Raw genomic sequence first — 22,100 nt, forward strand, 5'->3', positions numbered from 1 at the left:
AAAGGGAAAGATAAAAATCAACGATGATATTATTCGAGCGATAAATTGTAAATTTCCACGAAGGAAGAACGTTAAAGTGTTGATGCCACTAGCTAGCCATCTTCTCGTGTCTATATACTGTAGCCTCCGCTTAAGGTTCGCTCCTGTATCCCGGAGTTTAATGTTCGCGAAGTCATTTGCCACGAATTCCTGGAGCTAGTTCCACGGAACGGTCGGTTAGATCGGCGATTTTCAACCAGTGAGAGAACCCGCGAGATTGAAGCGTGTAATATCTACCCGTTTAGTCATAGTCATCCACTTCCTTTTCTCTTAGATTGTTAAGTAAAGAAACGACAACAACCAGAACAATAGGCGTTTGGTGTGAATGCTCTCAAACCAAATATAATTTTAGTAATTCGTTTATGCATGCCATAAGATAAGAAAGGTTGAAAGTCGCTGAATTAAGGAGTCCTGGGATAATTCTTCAGGTTTCTAAACATTATTATACGTGTAAAAGTCCGCCAGACAATGTACAGGGTATATCGTAACATGTGGGAGTCTTTTCAGCAGCGGGGACACATAAACAGCGAAGAAGGTTCATATAAACAAGCGAATATCCATCCTCTGCCTGTCGCGGATTATTCTAACATAAAAATGGCTATAACTTGCAAACAAAGTCAAATAGGACATGTATTTGTATGGTCAGTTTTCGTCGTTTCTGCGTCTGCTGTCCACTCCTGAAATGGATTCTACATGTTATGAAACACCCTGTACGTCGTCGATAAAACGCATACACAATATCCAAGGATCCGTTTACACATACAGTAACGTTGAGAACTCTGAAGTATCGACAATGTATATTGATTATCTCAGGACTCCGTTAGACAAATAGGTCGTATCTCGCTCGTTCTCAATGCGTTCCAAGAACTTCCTGAGACACCTGGCTGTCCATCCAAAGACTCTGTCTAGCAAACTAGTCCGACGAACTGGTTGATCACGCGAACCCGAACCCAGCGATCATTAAGCGGTGGCTACTATAGTACACGAATGAACAACACGATTTGTGTATTCGCACTCGTGCGTGTGTTTCTTTCTGTTTCAGTCCCCTCCCAAAGGCGCCACGATCCCTTATCGCCCCAAACCCCAAGTTGGTGGGCCAGTGATCCTGGCTGGTGGGCAAGCCTACACCATCCAGGGTAATTACGCGGTGCCCGCCCACTCGGACGTAAGTACAGTATTGCCATTGCCCGCGCCCGCTGCCGGGCCCACCCCGCCCTCGCTGAACACCCAAACTTTGACGACTTCGCCCTTCGCGGCCCACCCTTCCTCCTCGGCCTTCGCCGCTTCTCACGGGCATCCGCTCCTATCCACGGCCCACCTTACAACCCCACATCATCCCCTCCACCCGAGCCCCTTACACGCCAGCGTGGCAGGCCTCGCCGACCCCCTGCTGAAGAGTGGACACTTGCAGGCAGCCCTCCCGCCCGCACACCTCGTGGCAGACGCCGTAAGTCTTTTGTTTTTCGTGATCCACCCCCGAGATCCTGATTACCAACAAAAAAAAAACCACCCCAAGAGATACTACCACCAGACCCTTTCGATCAGAAAACCGGTACACACACCGTATCTCGAATCTATCTTGACGTTTTAATACACGTACACACGTATACACCAACGTACACGTTGTACGGAGCAACGCGAGCGGACCTCTGTTATTTATATATATGTATATATGTATATGTATATGAATTATACGTATATATAAATATATATATACATACATATAAATATATTTATATATTGTTAACCCTTGTTCACCTATACACCCAGTTGTCCCTTATACATTTAATTACTATTTTGCGTCTTTCCGAGGATGCAATTTGAACAATTCCTGGCCAAGATGCACTGTTTCTCTATCTCTGTTTCTATCTACTTCTTTGTCCTGAATTGATTCGGGTTTAATACATGGCTCCGGACGATCACGGTAATTGGTGGAAATGGTGAGAGAATTGGATGTAAGACGAGAGCTGACGTGTTTTTTTTGGGAGGATGAGAAGGGTGAAGGAGATAGTGAATGAGGAGAATAGGGTAACGAGGCTTGAGAAGCGGATTTCGGCTAGGAAAGGTGCTACTTCTTCTTTCTTTCCTTTTTGAATCTTTTTTACATTGTTATAAATTCTTTTGCAAATTTGAATATATATATGTATGTTACGACATAATTAATTGCAAAGTCTTCAGTATGGATTAATGGAAAGAAGAATGATCAAGTAACACGTTTGTTTCGAGTAATATACAGATATAGGGCAAGTTATGTATACAAAATTAGAATTTACTCTAGGGAACGATAAGTTGAAAAGAAAATTCTCATTTTTGTAATACTGACGCTTTCATAATGAATAGTTCCTTCTCTTTGGTATTTTTCATTTAATACAAGCCAACAAAGAGATCTTCCATTTTATTGAATATTCACTCTATGGTAATATTCAGAATGGTAGCAATTAATTTTCTTGATAATTAATATCGATAAATTTTCATATTTTATTAGACACTAACTTGAAGTCAATTTCGAATTTTGTCTTCAAACAACATATTCGATTTTTGATAGCTTGTCAAAACGTCTGTATCTTTGTTACAAAATGCAAAACTTCCATTCTCCTAACGAGTATTTAAACTTTGCAACATTTCAAACTAAAAACGTATTCGCAGTGAGCCGAGACTATATTCTTGAGCCATTGAAATTGAATTCTCAGCGAGAATTGAACAACAGCAAAATGTAATAAACAGTTTTAGGTAAAAACACGCGTCAGCTAGGATTCATAGTTTTCGACGTTTCGGGAACGAGAGATGTGGGTAGGACGCAGTTCATTCAACTCGTCGAAGCATTCGATATCCAATTTTCACCAAATGCCGTAGCGTCGCGTAGAATGTTTGCCCACGTGTACCGGAATGCTCCACCGTTGTATAGGCCACCTGGTCCCCATCCTGGAAAAGCCCTTTACAAACTCCAAAGCCCGGTCCACACGTACATGCATCGGCACCTTGAACACACCTTGGCTTTCTGCTCGACGTTCCTTCGTGTAGCTTCGAGTGATTCGTTCACGAAAGCAACATACAAACTTTCCACAAGTGCACGCTTTTCTCTCTCTCTCTCTCTCTTTCTCTCTCTATGTATATATCACGCTTCTGGACGGAAAGAAAGAAATAACATAATAAATAACAAGTAAATAAGGAGTAAAAATAAAACAACGAATGATAAGTAAAAGGACGATGAAGTGATGGCATATTTATAAAATGAAAATTGATATTTAAGAATGAAAAGAGAAAAGACGATGTAATTATGATAGTCAATTTTTAATTCGTTAAATTAAGCCACGATAGTTTGCATCAAGTTGTTTAAGGTCAGGATACTTTATTTTAATTTGTACTCTGTATTCTAGGTGGCGTAATCCATTAATAACGTTTATCGTTGTAAGATACAGAATATAAATTAATATTAGGTAGCTCGAATATATGTGTATTCAAACTGTTGTGGTTATTTATGGCTCGATTATGTGTATCGAATCAATTGCTTCGCTCACTAATTTTAGCAAGGAAGTGGATCGATTTCAAGTAATGGACTTTTGCAATAGACTAGTCCATTTTCTTCTCTCTTTTTTTTTTTTTGGAGTAATTGCCAACAATTGTGTACTGCATTTCATATTCTTCGTCTTTGTTTTAATGCGATATACATTTACGCCGTCGTTTTGTCGTCTCCATTTTACAAACTGTTTCAATAGATTTTGTGACTATACTCGCAATATTTCATGTATATATTCTATATATATATATACATATATATATAGAACCGGGAAAAATATTATTCTGGAAACAAAAACAAATCAAAAATGAAGAGTACAATTTTTTTCGTTTCAAGCCTCGTTTTTGAAAAAAAAAAAAAAAAAATGAGTTTTGAAATAGAACTCGACATTATTTCACCGGCAAGCATATTGCATACTATCGATCAAGAGATAGTTTGAGCGCACGCACGTCTACTCATGAATTTTCAAGCTCGTTTTTATCTATAAAAAAAAAAAAAAAACGAAGCTCCCAACGAAAAATTTTATTCGACATTTTCCACGCTTTTTTACTTCCAGAATCATCATCTGTTTGCTTGCAACATTCCATACGTTGTACAACTAAAATCCACTGTGTTCTATGTTTCAACTAAGGAATTACGAATACGTGATTAACAATTGAAGAACACGTTGTACGCGTGTATCGCTTTTTCGTCCAGAAACCTTCTACAGAGAGAGATCAAAAACTTCAGAAAATGTCGACGAAATATTTCATTTAAAATTTTCTTTTAGAAATATCTTCTTCTATTCTTTCTTCTCCTTCTACTCTCTTGGAATAGAAGAAATAAGAGGAACTCGAAGCTCCACTTTACCCCATTGTGTTTCTCCCAATCGCGTGGCTTCACGAGGAATCGTCTCTTAAATATCCACCGATCGATCGATCTCCAACTGTCTTCTTTATCGAATCTTTTCATTTCTCAAAGACCATCTACTTTACTCCTCTAAGTAAAATGCAAGATTTTCTTACAGACGTCTAATTTATTGATAATTAAGAGATCGTTAACTCGTCGAAGTGGCGCGTCGGTTATGTGCTTTGCTTTTTATGTGATCCGCACGTGTCTGTTACGTGTATCGGCCGTTTCTGGATTTTTTCTTGTTCTTCGTTCGTTCGTTCGTTCATTTGTCTCTGTTCCGTCTCTCTGACAATATTCACCAAGACGCTTCTTTACGTACTCTATGTCCCAGCCGTGGTCTCGGTGTGTGTCTCTCTCACACTCTCTTTCTCTCTATATCTCTCTCTATCTCTCTGTCTCTCTCTCTCTCTCTCTCCTCCTCCTCCTTTTTTTTTTCTTGTGCTTGCGATTGATAGTGGGTTGATGTCGCCTTCTGTGAAACTGCTTGCCGTCCTTTACGGTGCACAGAGAATTTATTTTCTCGTTGCATGCCGACACGAGATGATACACGATTGTACGGTACGCGCGATAATCACGATTATTGTCGATCATAGCCGTGCATTAGGCGAGAAACTTTTTTAAAGTCTAAGAACGATATCGAATCTCTCTCTCTCTCTTTTTCATTTTTATTTATTGAATTGATTATTCTTTTCTGTGGAGTCGAAAGAGAAACATCGAAGAGGAATTTGCAGACCTACAATTAACATTCGATCAATTTTTTAATCGAATTCTCATTAATCTTCTCGGTGGAGTCGAACAGAGGAAGATCTACGAAATTACAACTAACGTTGAATCTATTTCTCGTCGTTTTGTGTGTACGCAGTCGAATAACGATTTTTTTTTTACACAAAATGAACAATTATTGTTTTCGTATCATTGGATTGACTGTAGTTTTGTGTGCAGTCGAATAGAGAAATATCGAGTCGCGTAAATTCCTTTTGATAATAATCGGTCGCCTTTGAGATTTCACACTTGTGGTAATGTCAGTGGCGTTACCACATTATCAGTTGTACTATGCGACAGGTTGTCGGAAATGAGTCGTGTCGACCGTGTTTAATCATCGAAATTTCCTGCTACGTGAAGACTTTCTTGAAACTGAATCTCTTTTGATAGAATATCTTCAAAGGAAATCGATTGATTTCTTAAGAGACACGTGTACCGCGACTGGTTTAAGAAATGGCTCGAACTACGATATTTCAATAATTTAATGAATATTTATCCGCAAGGATAGTAATTTAAATTTTAAAACAGAATCTAGTCCTCTTTTGGTATTGTCAATTTACAATTCTGAAGAAATTTGTCATAAAAGTCACTCCACGAATTTTGTCGCTCTTCATATTTTGTTACTGCGACTGTTTAAAACTTACTGATTTCAAAAAATGAGAAATGAAAAGTACCTGCAAATTGAAACGTTGGACAACTTTTTCAATAGACGTTTCCCAAATCCAGCGGAAAATTGCACCATCTAATTTTAAAAAAAAGAAAATATTTTATTGGCCGTTTGATGATTGATTTAAAAAAGTGATATCGGTATAAAATATTTTAGAATAGAGACAATCGACGCTATTAAATAATTTAATATCGCCAGTATCTATTTCTATCTGAACATGAACGGCATACCTGAAGCACCGTTAGCTTCCATGAGACGCGAATCGATAACGATAAGAATAAATCCGCGTTTCAATCTTTAGCAAATAAAACGACAACCTGTCCTCAGCTGTCATAAATTTTGCCCACGAGACAAGGTGTGGTCTCAAACTGACGATCGATGTGGTAATCTTCACAGTCGAACTGTTTTCCCTTTGTGTCGTTGCAAGATCGCCATTACCACCACGGTATTATGCAAATCGTCGACACGGGGCGTCAAGTGGTTGATCGAAACCAGTTTATCGAGCTTCAAGTTTAACGACTCTGCTACAACCGTTCGAGCAGTTTCAAAGCTTCCAACTCCACACGGGCTATACGCCATTCGATAAACGTTAAAAGCTTGATCCTTCGTTACGAAGAAGTGCATCGTAGTACGCTTGCTCGCGTACGCGAATCGAGCTCGATCAAAGCAAAAATGATAAAAGAAATTTTTCAACGAGAGAAATAAAAAAGACACGGTGGTGCAAATGAATCTCGTTTATCGCGCGTCCCGTCGACACATATGACCGTGAATATTCTTCACGAGAATCGTATTCGACAACGTTCGGTCAACACGAGTGCAAACTCCGCCAAAAAAATCCCAAGTACGAAAGAAAAAGAAATACAGAAAATAAAAAAGAGGACGAACAATAGTTTCTTTCTGTTATTTCCATAGCATATTCGATGGTATGGTTTCGTTTTCTATATTTCATTTCCTATGATTTCCATGTGTTTACGATATGATAATAATCGGCGTGTCACGATCAAGCTATGTTTTATCTCTGGTTCGAGTACGATCATCGTGGGGCCGATTCTGTCCGCCCATGTGCAGACAACCTCTGGACGAAAGGCGCGTGTGATTCGAGCTGCTCATCCGTCGAATCGATTAGCTCCACGGTATAACAAGTAGAGAAAATTCGTAGAAGAAATTACGTAAGACCGATGGAGCGTTTTGGTTGCAGACAAAATTTGGAGAATTTGAAAAAGCGCGATTACTTTGTCGCGCTATGAAGTGCTCGTTTGCAACACGTTGGAGAATCACGCGCGTTTCACCGGGGGTTCTCTCTCCGATTGATCGAGCCTGCTTTAGCATGAACGCTTACTCGAGGGTCGCACGATGGATTCTTCGTCATGGCCTGTCGTTGGATCCGGTCAAACGCGGACAGGCGCGTACACGAGACATCTTAAGAATGGCGATCGATGAGTTTCATGCTGATTAGCGAGGTCGAAGTCGACCCGTACGTCCGGTCGATCGGCAGGCGCCATGAAATGCCATCTTGACGAGGGTTGACAGCATTGAACATGGCAAAAAGACGAGTCGATGCACTGGAAAATTGCGACAATCAAGATTCCCAGCAGCAAAGCAAAAATATTTACTCTTTCTCTAGATATATCGAACGAACGATGCAGATTTCCCTAGTGATGGATAACGAATAGGTAGAAAAATTGATAAACGATAATAATTATTGCGATACTTTCTTTCCACACGCATCGATCGAACGTTGCAGATTTCTGTAAGAAGACTGAGATTTTTCTGGTGGATTAGACTTGTTGGTAGTTAATCTTGCGATAAATACAGAACGTTAAATTAAATTTCATAATGTATATGTACACTTTTTATATATACATCAATATACGGGGTGGTTGGTAACTGGCGGTACAAGCGGTGGAAAGGGGGTGATTCTACGCGAAAAAAGAAGTCGAAAATATAGAATAAAAATTTTTCGTTTGAGGCTTCTTTTTCTTTTTTTTTTTAATTTTTCCATCGAGACAACGAGACAGCGCGCGTACCGAGCGAAAATTCAAAGTCGATTTTCTCGAAAACAACGCCTCAAACGAAAAATTGTTATTCTATATTTTCGACTTCCTTTTTCGCGTAGAATCACCCCCTTTCCGCTTGTACCACCAGTTACCAACCACCCTGTATACATCTTTTGTCAGCGTGTCCAATGCGTGCATTTAAAATACTGATTTTACAGTACATACTGATTTACCACGATGTAATAGTAAGTTTCTCAAATTAGTCAAATATCCACAGTAAATCGGCTGTGAAATACAATTCAAGGTAAAGACACAAAACTGGAAATATTTTTGTCTGTTGCAATTACCAACGATATACCGAATAACGTAGAAACCTGACCAATACCTCAAAAGATAAATTTTTTTTTTTTAGCAATATTGATCAACAACCAACCTAAGACACCATCGAATTCAATAATATGACGATACATGGTGGGACCATAATTCTAAAAAGAATCTTTAAACGAATTACTAAAACTTATTCGATCAGAACGATCGATCGATGATCGAGGAAAGGTGTGAACGTTTCGATGTGGAAACATTGGAAAGAGCAAACGGAAAAACGAAGGGCAGAGCTTTAACGCGTCGGTGTACAAACGCGTTTTCCTTTTAATGACGGCCTGGTCGACAGGCAGACAGAAAACGCAGCGTGCAGAGGAACACACGGTAGTCACGTTTGCCGAAGCAATTGATTCTGAATTTTCTATCTGTCAGGGTCGGCGCGAACGACGGCCCGGCAAACATAATTACCGGCTTTAACAGCGACGTTTGCTAATTAGTAACTGTTTTTGTGCGTGGACGCGGTGCAAACACATTGACGCAACGCTCTCGCAATCCCCCTGTTGACAGATTGAATTATTAAAAGGGTGCGTTTCGGTTCCGCCTTCCGACAGTACAAACTCGCCGAGTTCGGTTTGCGTCAGAATTTTTAATTCGCGTCCGGCTGACTGCGGCGCAGAAAGAAAGAAGACAAAATGACGCACAGAGAGATAGAAACTCGCTGGAGGGGTGAAAGATTTCTCTTTCTCCCTCTCCTGTTTGCCTGTCTGTCTGTCTGTCTGTCTGTCTCTTTCACACACATAACACATTGATAAACGAGCACGCGTTATTCTTTATTCCGCGAGAAGAAACTCGGACGATCGTAAATTTTCCGAATTTCTCTTGTTTGTTCGTTTGTAAAATCGTAGAGTGTAAACATTGAATTTTTGTAAAGACATTGTAATGGAAACACCGAGCGTCCAATTTGTACCTTTTATAATCTTTTGTACGTATCGTGGAAACTCTGATCATCGAATTTCTAGGATTCTTATTATTTCTAATTTTTCATTCATTCATGTTATTCGAAAAGAGTATAAATATAAAAATTTGGAAGAAAACTCGTAGATTGTGCAGGGTGAAGTCTCTAGAAGTTTGTCCTATCTTTGCTGCTGCGAAAGCACCGAATATTTATCGTTTATACGATTGCGAAAGCTCTGAACATCGAATTTCTAGTATTTCTATTGTTTCTGTTATCGCAAATGAGCGAAAATATGTAAATCTAAAAGAAAACTCGTAGATCGTGGATCTTGAATGCTCTAACAAAGTATTATTCTTACTATTGTGAAAGCACCGAGCATGGAATATTTATTGCTCCTCCGATTACGAAAACTCTGACCAACGAATTTCTAGAAATTTCTGCCATCTCTGTAAAAGCTCTGATCATCGAATTTCCGTTACTGTGAAAGCTGCGGAAATCGTATTTCTATCGCTCCCCCTGTGCAATAATTCCAGTGCATCGTAGACAATCGCAGAAATATTTGGCGATCGTCGCAGACCGAAATCGATGATAATTGATAACGAATCTCCTCGTAGTCAAGATGGCGTGTATCGTCGTGTCTCAGCATCCGTCCTGCCTTCTGTTTCTCTGCGCTTTTCGACGACCGACGACTCACACGGAGCCCGACTTCCACGATTTTCGGTTTCGAGATGCGAGAAAAAAGAACGGCGAAAAACTCGAAAGAAAGAACAGCTACCAATAAGAACTATTAAGAAAAAACGACGCATAAAACATACAGATCGGAAAATCCGCACGAAGATAAAAAAGAAAAATGTAAACGAGAGAAAAAGGTGGCCGACCAGAATCTCACTGCACACACGGCTCATTGCCTTTTTCATTAACGTTATTCCGCGGACCGGTCGAGTTCCTTCTTTCTTCTCTGTTACGTTATTATACTCTATCGTCATTTCCTTCTACGTTTCGTTTGTCTTTTTCTTCCACTTTATATATATTTTCTTCTATACGTATACTGTTCTGTCGGTACAATTTTCTATTTGGTTTCCTTCGCTATTTGTTTGTCTTGTTTCTTAACTTGTGTTCTCTGTATCTCTACTTCCGTTTCTTTTCCTTGCGAAGTATGTCACTCTACGGGAGACACGCTATAGCTGATCTAATTGGGGGCGGGTTGGTATTGGACAACCACGACGTGAACAATGAGCGAGTTGTACAACAAAACAAAGACCAGTATGCATGCGTGGCACGAGAAAAGGTAGATTTACATAGGTATATTATTTACTACATTGCGCTTTATCTCTCTCTCTCTCTCTCTTTCTCTCTTTCTCTTTCTCTCTCTCTCTCTTCACGATCCCACCGCCACTTCTGACTCTGTCTAAGTTTTCATATAAGTTTCTCTGCCTGTTATGGAGAATCATATCTATCTTTTTCTTTTCTCTTTTCTTTCTTCTCTAAATTTCTACTTTTGTTCCTTTAGTTTTATTTCCCTGTCTTAAGTATTTTATCTACTGTCTCTCGGCTTACAGAACATGATTTAATTCTTGGCTTCTCGTCCTACGTACACTGTCTCTGATTTCTCTTGTTTACGTTCCGTTCTTCTCGGTAGAGTTTGATCAGAAATCCTCTGTTTCTGATCCGCCTTCTCGATCCTGGTAAATCCCACTTCTTAAAACGTGTCTCGCCACGCGGAAGAATGTATCGGGTCTTAGTGGATTGCAGACGCTTCTCGAGGCAAATTAATCCCTTGATGATAGCAAATCGATTGAGAACAGTGGAACTGTAACAGTCACCGAAACAGTTTTATCTTACGGGAATTTAGAATTCGCCGGATATTATTTACATTTTTCCAAGATATCTGTTTAGTAATACGAATAGAATTTTTCGATTCATAATCGAAACATAATTAGTTAGACGAAAGTTGCAGGGTTTAGAAAGGAGCATAAATGGAATTATGGTTCTTGCCAATTTTTTTTTAGGATTCTCCTCTGTTACTACGTGCTGTATTATTGGCAAGATTATCGGTAAGATTTTGGTTTCTGTAGGAGAATTTTCATCTGAAATGATATATTTTCCTTGAAATGTAATCATCGTAAGCACCAAGGGATTAACTCATCCTCGGGATGGAAAATATTCAAGATGACCAAAAACGTGTGTACAGGTTGGTTCGCGTAACTAGGACAAAATCATACAATTTTCTCTGGTCGCAATTAGAGAACGATATTATGAAAAAGAGATGAATAATTAAGAGAGATCTACCTTTCCAGGACCATATTTTTATAAATACGTTGTTTCATGAATGTAACACAGTGTGTGTGCATTATGTAGATGCACAGTGCTTTTTTTAATAGACGCGTGTATTTTGTTTGACGTAAATCAAATTTGTCATCCTGTATAATATAACACGGGTGCAGTGATTGAAAAATATCTACCACGAAATATCGCAACTTTAATAACAATATTCATACGAAATATCTTACAAATTGATTATTTTTCGACCAAATTTCTTCTAATGTCTTCTTTGTAGAGAATAAAAAAAAAAGAGAATTAAACGGTTTCATTTTTTAAATATTTTTGTACAATCTCATAATGTACATGCATTGCATTATACTTACAAAAGGATATGATCCTCGTTAAATCATTTACCACGTTTCTCTGATATTTATTCTAACATTTCACCCAATAAGTAATTTCCTAATTGCAATCACGCAAAGAGTATGATTTGTTCCAATTACGTGGGACATTTTATGTACATACAGTTGCTTTCCACTTCGCGATCCTAATTGTGTTTCGCCACGGTCGAATTTCAGCCAACTTGCTTTTGTATCTCACGTTCACGCGACAATGACGGAAGCTGCCAGCGAATTAGCCCTGCTACGGTACTCAAACTTCTCCACTCAATTGTGCCTCATCTTCGTTAAAAAATTTCAGCAAATATCATAATTCGAAGCGTCAGTATCAGTCGAATTATAAAACTCGTAAATGACGACAACGATTTAGATCAGGTTCTGAATTGCTTAATTTTCCAACACGTAAACCACCTTCCAAATGTGTCTTAGTCCAAATTTGAAAAATTTCAAAAAGATGAAGATCTCGTTATTTAAAAAGGAAGAACATAGTCCGTTTAAAAAGATGGCATTTGAATTTCTAACGAGATAAAAGTACAATTGGATGGAAAGAAGTTGGTTGCATAGCAGAGTTAAGAAATCTAACTCCTTTGCTTACCGATCGCTTCTGAAATAATAAAACTCGTGTTTTCTTTTGTTTCGCCGATGCACCGCGATCAATTCACCACCAAGAATCTGTCAGACTTTGGCAATCTTTTTACATTACTCTCGACAAACCTACGAACGAGAATTGGCCGTGCGTAAGCTACGAAGAAACGCGTTCAATAGACGCTTCGATACAAAGGTAAATAGACGCCAAGCGACTTCACTTGGTTCGAGTGCCAGCGAAAAATACGATAGCGACGAACCGATCGCGAAACCGATCTCCGAAGTACGTATATACACGCTTCCGCTTTTTCACGGCTTCGCAAGAGACTTCCTTCTTTCTCACCCCTCTTCGTATATCTTCATACGTTCGTACGTCTCTTTGTTTTCGCCTGTAAAAGAATTCCCTTTTATTCGAAGCGCACGGTCGAAGCACAAAGACTGTCGAGGCCTTGTCTCCTCCGACGTTGTCTCGATTTCTAACTAAACTCGAGAAGAGAAATCGGGACAACGCCGTGGTGGAGCAGAACGTCAACTTGTCCACGATAATATTAATGTTATTGTACGATATACAGGCTGTCTCAGCTAAACGAGTTCATCTAAATATCTGCCTTATTTACAATTGTATGAGAAAACTTCTCGGGGCAGAGTTAAACTATTTCAAGGTGTTCGCGTAACGGTGGAAAGAATTTTCTTTCATCGTTCTTTCGCTAGATATCGAGATTATCGGTGTATCTCAAAATGAGAATTATATTCTACATATACCCTATATATTTTTTTTATTCGTCAGTTGATGCGTTTCTTTAATCTCTATGCAAAAATATCGAGGTATTTGTGCCTGAAAATGATCAGTTTCAAAGATATTTTAATTTTACCTTTTTATGCTTTTCTATGTTCTATGTGTATATTATTATTAATTATATATTAATTTTGTAAAACTTGGCGTATGACAAGCAAAAGTGATATTCTTTCGCTGACGCGTGTCTTTCTTGTCTTTCATACGTTAAATACATTCGACGAAATTAAAATCGAAATATCTTTTAAACTAATTTTTTCCCGGCATGAGTGTCTTAATATTTTTATATAAAGAAAAAAACGCCTACTATTGTAAAAAAAAATATATATATATAGAAAGAGTTCTATTTAAAAAAAGAATCTTCTAAAAGAAACGAACTTGAGAAAAGATTCTCTTCGCCGTTACACGTGTCCCTTGAAACAGTTTAACTTCGTCCTGATCCTGAGAAGGTTTTTCATACGATCGTAAGTAAAACAGATATCCAGACGATCTCGTTTATCCGAAACACCTTGTATATCAATACCATCGATATTATAACACGAGGATATAAATTGTTCTGTCAAAATTTCTCCCGTATTTCTATCATTTCTATTTCTACGTATTCTCGTTTTTGTTTCTTCTTATATTTTTTTGTTCGTTTCTATTCGCCTCAGTCCTCAGTTGTCCATTGTCCACTCGCCGTCCTATCTTAGAACAGCATGGCTTCCAAGCACTCTGTTTAGCTACGAATCAAGAAGTTCGCGCGAGGGTGGGCTGCCCTGACATCACGTTTCCACCATCTTAAGCAGGGTAGAAGTTTCTCAACGTCGTGACGATACATCATATTTATGTCTTCGATCGAGTTTTTTTTTCTTTCCTTTTTCTTTTTTAATTTTTTTTTTTTTTTTATTATATGTAAATTTTTTTTTTAATTTTGTCTATCTTCTTCTATCTCTGTCTCGTTTGAAGTACATATTTATATCGGTTGCGAACACCATTCGAACGTTATGGTTCCGTGTAATACGATTATTTTTATGATGTATGAAACAGTCGGAGTCACTCGACGTTGCATCGTCGATGATTCGTCTTTGTAGAACGATGCAAATGAGGAAACGACGTTCGCAATGTTCGATCAAGTGTGTTGTGCTACATCTGTATGTATATTTATCGCCTCTCTTTTTTTTTTTTTATTTCTTTCCCTCCCCCCTTTCTCTCTTTTTTTTTTTTGTTCGAACTCGTGCACCATAGATTAGCATAGATGATGTTGCAGGTAGAAGACCAATCACACTTTTGAGGTTTTCATGTTTTAGGGCACGGTTACGTGTACACGAAGAGAGTCCTAGATCTTTAGCCCCAGACATCTTGTCCTGTTTACGACAAGGAGCAAGAAAGAATGCATTTTCTACTTCTCTCTGTTTTGCTCCCTCCTTCCTTTTTTTTCTCTTTTTTTTTTTCTTTTTTTAATTCGTTCGCTATATATTTAGAACGCAGGGTGTTTCGCTCAATTTCATCGCTTGAAATACGTGTACTGTGTTTGGGATTTTATAAGAAATTTCTCTACGAAGGTTGCATAATGTTGTGTCAAGAGGTATACAATTTCGTATCGTGGAAAGCGTCAAGTTTCTTTTGTCAATTAGTACTTTGATACTTTAGAAATAATAGTAATAAATTTTTTAAAATACTTTAAAGAGGAATTAGATATCACTGAAGATCAGAAGATATATTAATAAGATCTCGACGAATTTATCCACTGTATATCGACGTTCAATTTGTCATTTGAAGTAATTAATCGACATGTCATTCGAAAAACTGCAACACAAAATTGTGTCCAATTCTTTTACGATATTTTTACGAAATCCTAAATATTACAGCGATATTCCAAGTGATAAATTTACGCGTAACACTTTATATATAGAAGAAGTTCACTCTAACGGTTCATGCAATTTTTCAGCAGTATACTCTTCTTTCATAATGATAGAAAAATTATCCAATGCGTTTTAAAAATATAATCACGCGATTCCATTCCGTAATATCGTAACGGGCACTAAAATAAAATATGAAACCTTAGTTCACACACAATATGAAGTGTATAACAGTAGATGTACACTTTTTCTATTACAGCTTAAAAAATGGCTGAAAAATCGTGTAAAACGTTAAAATGAACATCTTGTATAAATACATTATATAATACATATATTAAATAATATATATGAAATTTCTTTTCTTTTTTTTATTTTCTTTTTTTTTTTTATGAATGATAATTCAATTCGTGTCGTTTTAATACTTTTGTGTTCGGCGTGTATATCGTTATCACGGGTATGCATTTACGTACGAGTTTTACAATCTCCAGTAGGAATTATCCGTTGCAGTTTCTGTTTCATCCGTTGAACTCCAACGGGGAGATTCCGTTGTAATTAGCAGCTTTTACATTGATTCGCCACGGTCCGACGAGACGGTGTGTTTGGAGTTTTACTATTTCGTCGGTTTGCGGAACGGTCGATGAGTTCGCCGACGAATTGGAATTCGAGCGGTTTGAAAATTACAACGCGCTCGTAATCAGCGGGACTCCTTCTTCTAAAATATCGGGAAAGACACTTTGGAAAGTAAATAAATAATTTACGAAATATATTGATTTTTTAATCAATTGAAAGAAATATTCTTTTCTTTTTAAAGACCTTTTTATGGAACTGTCATGATCGAAATTAGGATAGAAGACGGTGAAAGAACCGTAAGCTTACGATATTAATTAGAAATCGCTGCAAGAATTACGTACTCAGCTTTTGGAGTTGTTATAATAGAAATTAAAGTAGGAAACGGCCAACGAACTGTGCAAGCTTACGGTATTAATTAGAAATCGCTGGAAGAATTATGTACTCAGCTTTTGGAATTGTTATAATAGAAATTAAAGTAGGAAACGGTCAACGAGGTGAAAGCTTAAAATATTAATTAGAGGTGGTTGGAAAAATACTTTCTGTTAATTCTCAAAAAGAATCTCTTACACAAGACTGAAATATTTTAGCTAGAATTTGTCCAAGTAAAAATAGCTGAATACTTATTCGCCGTGGCATTTCGTTATTACTTATGTAAGTATGTGTCACTTCACGGAACTTTGTCGAGTTCTTTCTTTGTCGAGTCGGATGCTGTGGAAGTTTCGTGGCGAGCACATCGATCGCGCGCTAAATTCTGCGCCAAGTCTCCTTTGTAATTAATGTTCAAAGATCAGAAATAGAAAAATTGGTCGACTAAATTCCATTCCGTCTCGAATATTGCCTCAAAAAACAGGGAATGTTAAATTATTTTCTATAGTGATAAGAAATATAATTGAATCAGTAGAATCAGAAACGATACAAATCGATTTTGCTTAGGTAACATTTGAAAAACTAATAAAAACATGAACTTGAATCTTCTTTTTTTTATTTGTTTTAAATAAAAATTCAATAATTTTTAGATACTGAAATGAGTCGTGTCATACGAATTACACAATTTCAGTTTCGTTGAAATAAGTAGAATCTTGCAACGAGAATATTATTCAAAAGACGAATACGAATGAATGGTAAAAAAAAGCAAAAGAATTTTTCGAAATTAGAAAAGATGCGTAAATGCATGCTGTCTCGCGATATTTTCTTTTCCCCTAACCGTCCATTCTACTCTGTCTATTTTTTCCTTTTTAATAGCTCGTTCCTTTAGAAGTTAGCCGCTTCAACTATTAATATTCGCTAGATACCACGGTCGACTTTGGTCGATTAATTTGCAGAGAATCTTCGCGGCGAGAATCGAGTTCGATCCAACCTCTGACGTATAGTATGTCATACGTGTGTAGACATATTCTCCGGCTGGATCACAAAGCGTCCTGGATTCCTCGGCTTCCGGTCCCTAATAGCGCAAAGCGATCTCCAGAATACCAAGCTGTACATTGCTATACACATACGTCGAGAAACTTGTTCGTAACTAGCGTGCTGGTATTAATAGCGATAGAGAAGGTTCAAGAAAATATCGACATCTTTGTTGATGAGTAACAACGAGCCGAATTATTATGATCGTTTCGAAATTATCGCCTTCGTTCGAAGACCGATCGAGAATGAAGCTTAGAAACACAAACTTCTTTCTTACAAAGAGATAAGGGACTTACGTTTATGGATTGTAAAAAGTATTTTATGCTTCTAACGGTGTATGAGAAATTCTGCTGCAGTTTTTTCTTCAGGCGATCGTAATAATTTGATGACCGGTAGTGAACGGTAGTTAAATTTTTTAGTTGAGTTTCATCTTCAACCTTCTGTAACGATATGTAATTAAAAAGTTGCTGATATAGGTATTTCATTTTTAATCCTTTTATAAAGTTTAATTAATTGCATCCATGATGCTTTTTGAAGTTAATATCGAGGAGAAAAGTCTTTCTCGAAAGGATCGTTAAGTTTAATGTAACGAACGAATTGCTGCTTTAATAATCTCTCTAGTATATTGTTTTTTTACTATATCAGAATTATTTTGTAGAAAAGTTACAGAGGGTTCGTTTAATTTTTGTTTCGTTTTAAAACATTCTTAGAATCGTACGAAAATAGAGACTCATGCGATCATCGTTCTCCATAGATCGATCATTATTCGTTCGATAGTCAGAAACTCTTTCTCTGTCTCTCTTTTCTTTCTTTTTTCTTTCTTCTTCTTCTTTTTTTTTTTTTTTTTAACCAATTCCTTCTGTTTGTAGCAATTTGCAACAGTAAGTAGTTTCGTTGCCACGAAATTCAGTATACTCGTCGAGCGAGGGTCCATTATTCTTTGCATAATCACGTCGAATAGTTCTCGAAACAGTCTGCCCGATTACCAAGTTGATGTTACCAAGTTGACCAAAACGGGAGATTCAAACATCGTCTGAATCTCAACATCGATCCGGCGTTAGAGCGTCGCGCGTTTTTTCTATTACGTTCCTTCGATTAATTTTCACTGTGTTTTTAGCTCCTTGTTGCGTGTGGTTGTCATGCGAGTGTTGTTTCACTATGCGTGTTCCTGAAAGAGCGTGACGCTTTCCAAAGCGACGATAAAAGGAAAAGAAAAGAAACAAACGCAGAGTAAGGGTGAAAGTATTGAAAAGTATGGAAACGTGTGGAGAAAGGTGACGAAGGACATTTTTTTGCATCGGCTCCCAGGAAGTCGGGACATCCTGCTGGTCGACATCGAAGAGACCATGAGAACAGGCGAAAAAACTCGCAGGTTGCCACGACCGTAGAATCCAAAACGATCGAGAGATCATCGACGATGATGGATTAATCTAGAGAGAATTTTTTACTTTCTCCTCTATCTCTTCTTTTATTCCCTCTGTCTTCCTTCTTATTTAATTCGAACAGTTTTATCTACTCAAAGGATGATGATATACCTTGTCATTTTGATTTTCTTTCTTATTTTTTTCGTTGATCGTTTTCTTCTGAAATTTGTTTTTATTCCTTCCCATTGTCTGGTCATAGAGTTGTATTTTGATATTTCTTCTTTCTTTCTTTCTTTCTTTTTTTTCTTCTTTCGTCTGGTTTGATCGACGATCCTCGAATGTGAGACGCGCGAGGAAAGCAGGCAGATTGATCGTTTCCTTTTTTTTTTTTCTTTTAGATCTATATTTTATCGATGTCTTCGTATAATACCCCTCTGAAAGCACTTTTTAAAAATCGTTCGAGCGGCGGCACATGTTTTTGTTGAGCGTTGGATTTTGTTCGTCGTTGTTACAGATGGGCAAGCTTGGTAGCAATCCATTGGCCGGACTCGCGGCTCTAGGCCTCGGAGGCCTTGCCACACCTGCCAACACAGGTGGATTGAATCCAGCAGGTACGTGAAAAACTCCTCGTTGTTCTATTACAATACTCTGTAACGCTCGTGACTATTTATTTATTCGTAATAATCGCACAAGCTTTTTCATTTGTTTTTTTTTTTTCAATTTGTAAATGAATGTTTCAGAAGCCGAACTTTTCAACCTTCTTTCTTATTTCTTAATTTCATTAGGATAAATACGATTTTCCAAAATCAAATTACTTGGTTCTACCAACTTGTTTATCACAAGCAGATAACATTAATAATAGGACATTTTAAGTATATTATTAAGATACAGTGTTTATACATTTAAGATGCAGTGTTTGCACACTCGTCACTTGTTTCTACCTTTTAATTTATGCGGTTGATCAATTCAGCTTCTGAACGAATACGAATCGATACGAATGCGGCTGAAATACGGCTGAGAATTATTGTGTTTGAAATTTTCGAAATGTTTTCGAAATTTTGAGAATTCCGTAGAATTGCTTGTGCGATGTATGAAATTGAAAAAGTCGCTCGAGAAATCGCTTGAATTATTTACGTACGTAGAACGTGTTGTACGAGAATCTACAGGCTTACGCAACAAACTTTTATTTTACAAACAACAATGGTTTCGAAAATATTATAGAATGAAATCATGCTTTTGGCAGTCACTATGCAAACCTCACCACTTTACAAACATCTTACTTCACCGCGGTAAAACGACCAGCTTCGACCTCCAAGCCAACTCAACGCTTCCAAACAAATATGTAAAAATGTTAATCTTTATACCGTGGATTAAAATGATGATGTACCGCGATAGCTATGTTTCGAAAATTTAAAAACGTTATTGTTTCGCGTGCACTTTGCATACAGTTATTCGCCTAATCGGACAATGTATGTACATGTGGTCCATAACCACGTGTGGTAGATTTTAAAATAGAAAGTACATAACGATTCATGTATAGTCGTAACAATTATAGTACTGCGCGTGATCGTACGACGTATGAACTTCGGTAGAAGAATTAGCCAAAAATTATAATATTATTATTATTATTTTTATTATTTATTACTCTATCTATACAGTGTAGTTCTTACATTTAACAATTGCACTTGGTTAGAGAACTTAAGGTATTTGTAGCGCGACAATATCTCTCAGAAGTAAAATACTCTGAGACTGCAAAGTCATACTCTTCGCGCATGTCTGAGATTCTATCACTAAGAAGAAAATCTCTCGGTTGTCTGTACTCTCTACGCGCGCACACTAACAGCAACCTTATAACATTATAATATACTTTGAACGCTGAAACGACTCATATCACGTATTTCACATTACCTTTATTCGACAACGATGAGGACTAGATTTTTCTTATAGAAGAAAAAAGAAAAGGGAGAAAGATTCTTCCAGCCTATACAACATAGTATTTTCTTGACAACTTGGCAAAAATGGTTCTTCCGCGATTAATCAGAAAGTGACTTTCTCAGCGGCTCGCTATAGGAATCGCGTGATAAAACCATCAACTTCGAAGATGAATATTTAAAAATCGAATCGCTTGTATATAATACGCTGAGTGTCAGGTGTCGTGAAAATTTCGTAGAAATTGCAAGTTGAAGTAAGAATGGTAAAAAGTCAATCTACGCTACGAATGCCTTAAATCTCAAACCCTAGACCTTAGTCCAGAAATGATGTACGTTGCAAATATACAAAATGTTGCTGGTTTTTTGGCAGCATTAGCGGCACTGGCTGGTAGTCAGCTACGTACCAGCAACACGAACAGGCAACAGCCAGCGGCGAACAATCAGACGCACGAGATGACCGTGCCAAACGAGCTGATCGGCTGTATCATCGGCAAGGGTGGTACTAAGATCGCTGAGATCCGTCAGATCTCCGGCGCCATGATCAGAATCAGCAACTGCGAGGAGAGGGAGGGTGGCGCCACGGATCGTACGATCACCATCACCGGAAATCCGGACGCTGTGGCACTAGCACAGTATCTCATCAGCATGAGGTGAGTACCGTGGCACTGGAGCATAGATATCACTCTGGCTTGCCTGCCATCTTGAAAAGAAAACGAAAAAAAAAAAAAAAAAGAAAAGAACGAAGAACGTTGGACGATCGTTATTTGATATTCATTATATTTTATGGTTCCCGATTAATCCCGTAAGTAATGCAGCTTTTCCGATTGATGCATTTAGAACAATGGAATTTGTTGTGAACAAGAGGAATTTTTATGAAGAATGGATCGCTGTCGTAGAAAATTTAGGAATGTAATCAGTGACAGATCTATTAAGGAGCGTTTGAAGAAGAATTACCTTGTTTTAAAACAATCTCAAACTTCTTTTACCTATATAATTTACGCAGTGAGCTTCTACGTGTAAAGTATCTAGCATTATGCTAACATATTCCTAAACAAAACAATCTTTATTTACGTTTATACGATTTTTGGATGAATCAATTGCAACAAATTCTTGGTTCCTTGTACCTACAATATCGAAAAATCCGTATTACTCGTAGGATATTCCAATATGCAAATAGATACATAGCATTCGATCGATCGTGCAACGTTCTCTCGACGAGATCGGTTTACTTTCTCTCGATCCAAGAGAGAGAATATTGTTTAAGAATTCTTCCATTATTCCTATCGGTACATGTCGAACTCGTCCCGGCTACGTATTGCGATATCTCGCGACACATCACCACCACCAACCCCCCACCCCCACCCCCAACGAACCTCTTTAACTTTCTGGTTTCTTTCCTTCTCTGGATCCAACGTGAAACGATCGTTGGATCGGATCTTGACTTATGTGTACATGTCGCCGGTGTAGACATTTTTTTTTACACGATCCCCCTCGACGACGGAGAAAATGGAAGCCCAACTTCCCCGTCGACACCTCATAAAGAGAAAAAGGAACAAAAGAGAAACCCTTTGATTCGCCTGTCTATTTTTTCTTCTTTTTCTTTTTTTTTTTTTTTTCTCTTGTGTTACACTCGTTCCTTCTGTAATTACCTTTCTTAGCCTTGGTGTCTTGAAGATGATCAAGTGAGACTAAGGGAATAGTCGAATTGCCGTCATCGCGACACCTCCCATCATGTTTATTACTGTTGTTACTGTTGCCTCTGGCGGCGACGAGCTGGCTACAACGACCTTGCAAACTATCGCCATC

General features: G+C 37.9%; 1 protein-coding gene across 6 annotated transcripts in view; it reads left to right on the plus strand.

Moving 5' to 3' along the window:
• The window catches only part of LOC117230470 (poly(rC)-binding protein 3), a 179,475-nt gene that overhangs the window by 133,597 nt on the left and 23,778 nt on the right, over positions 1-22,100 (plus strand). For 4 of the 6 annotated variants that reach the window (XM_033487970.1, XM_033487973.1, XM_033487969.1 and 1 more), the window contains 3 exons: positions 1,082-1,486; positions 18,878-18,974; positions 20,665-20,944. In XM_033487970.1, the coding sequence (XP_033343861.1) occupies positions 1,082-1,486; positions 18,878-18,974; positions 20,665-20,944 (782 nt within the window). The remainder of the gene's footprint in view (positions 1-1,081; positions 1,487-18,877; positions 18,975-20,664; positions 20,945-22,100) is intronic. The other 2 variants (XM_033487974.1, XM_033487972.1) reach the window with 1 other exon arrangement.

This window comes from Bombus vosnesenskii, unplaced genomic scaffold, assembly GCF_011952255.1.
Source record: "Bombus vosnesenskii isolate JDL3184/JDL3185 unplaced genomic scaffold, Bvos_JDL3184-5_v1.1 scf7180000013267, whole genome shotgun sequence".
NCBI lineage: Eukaryota > Metazoa > Arthropoda > Insecta > Hymenoptera > Apidae > Bombus > Bombus vosnesenskii.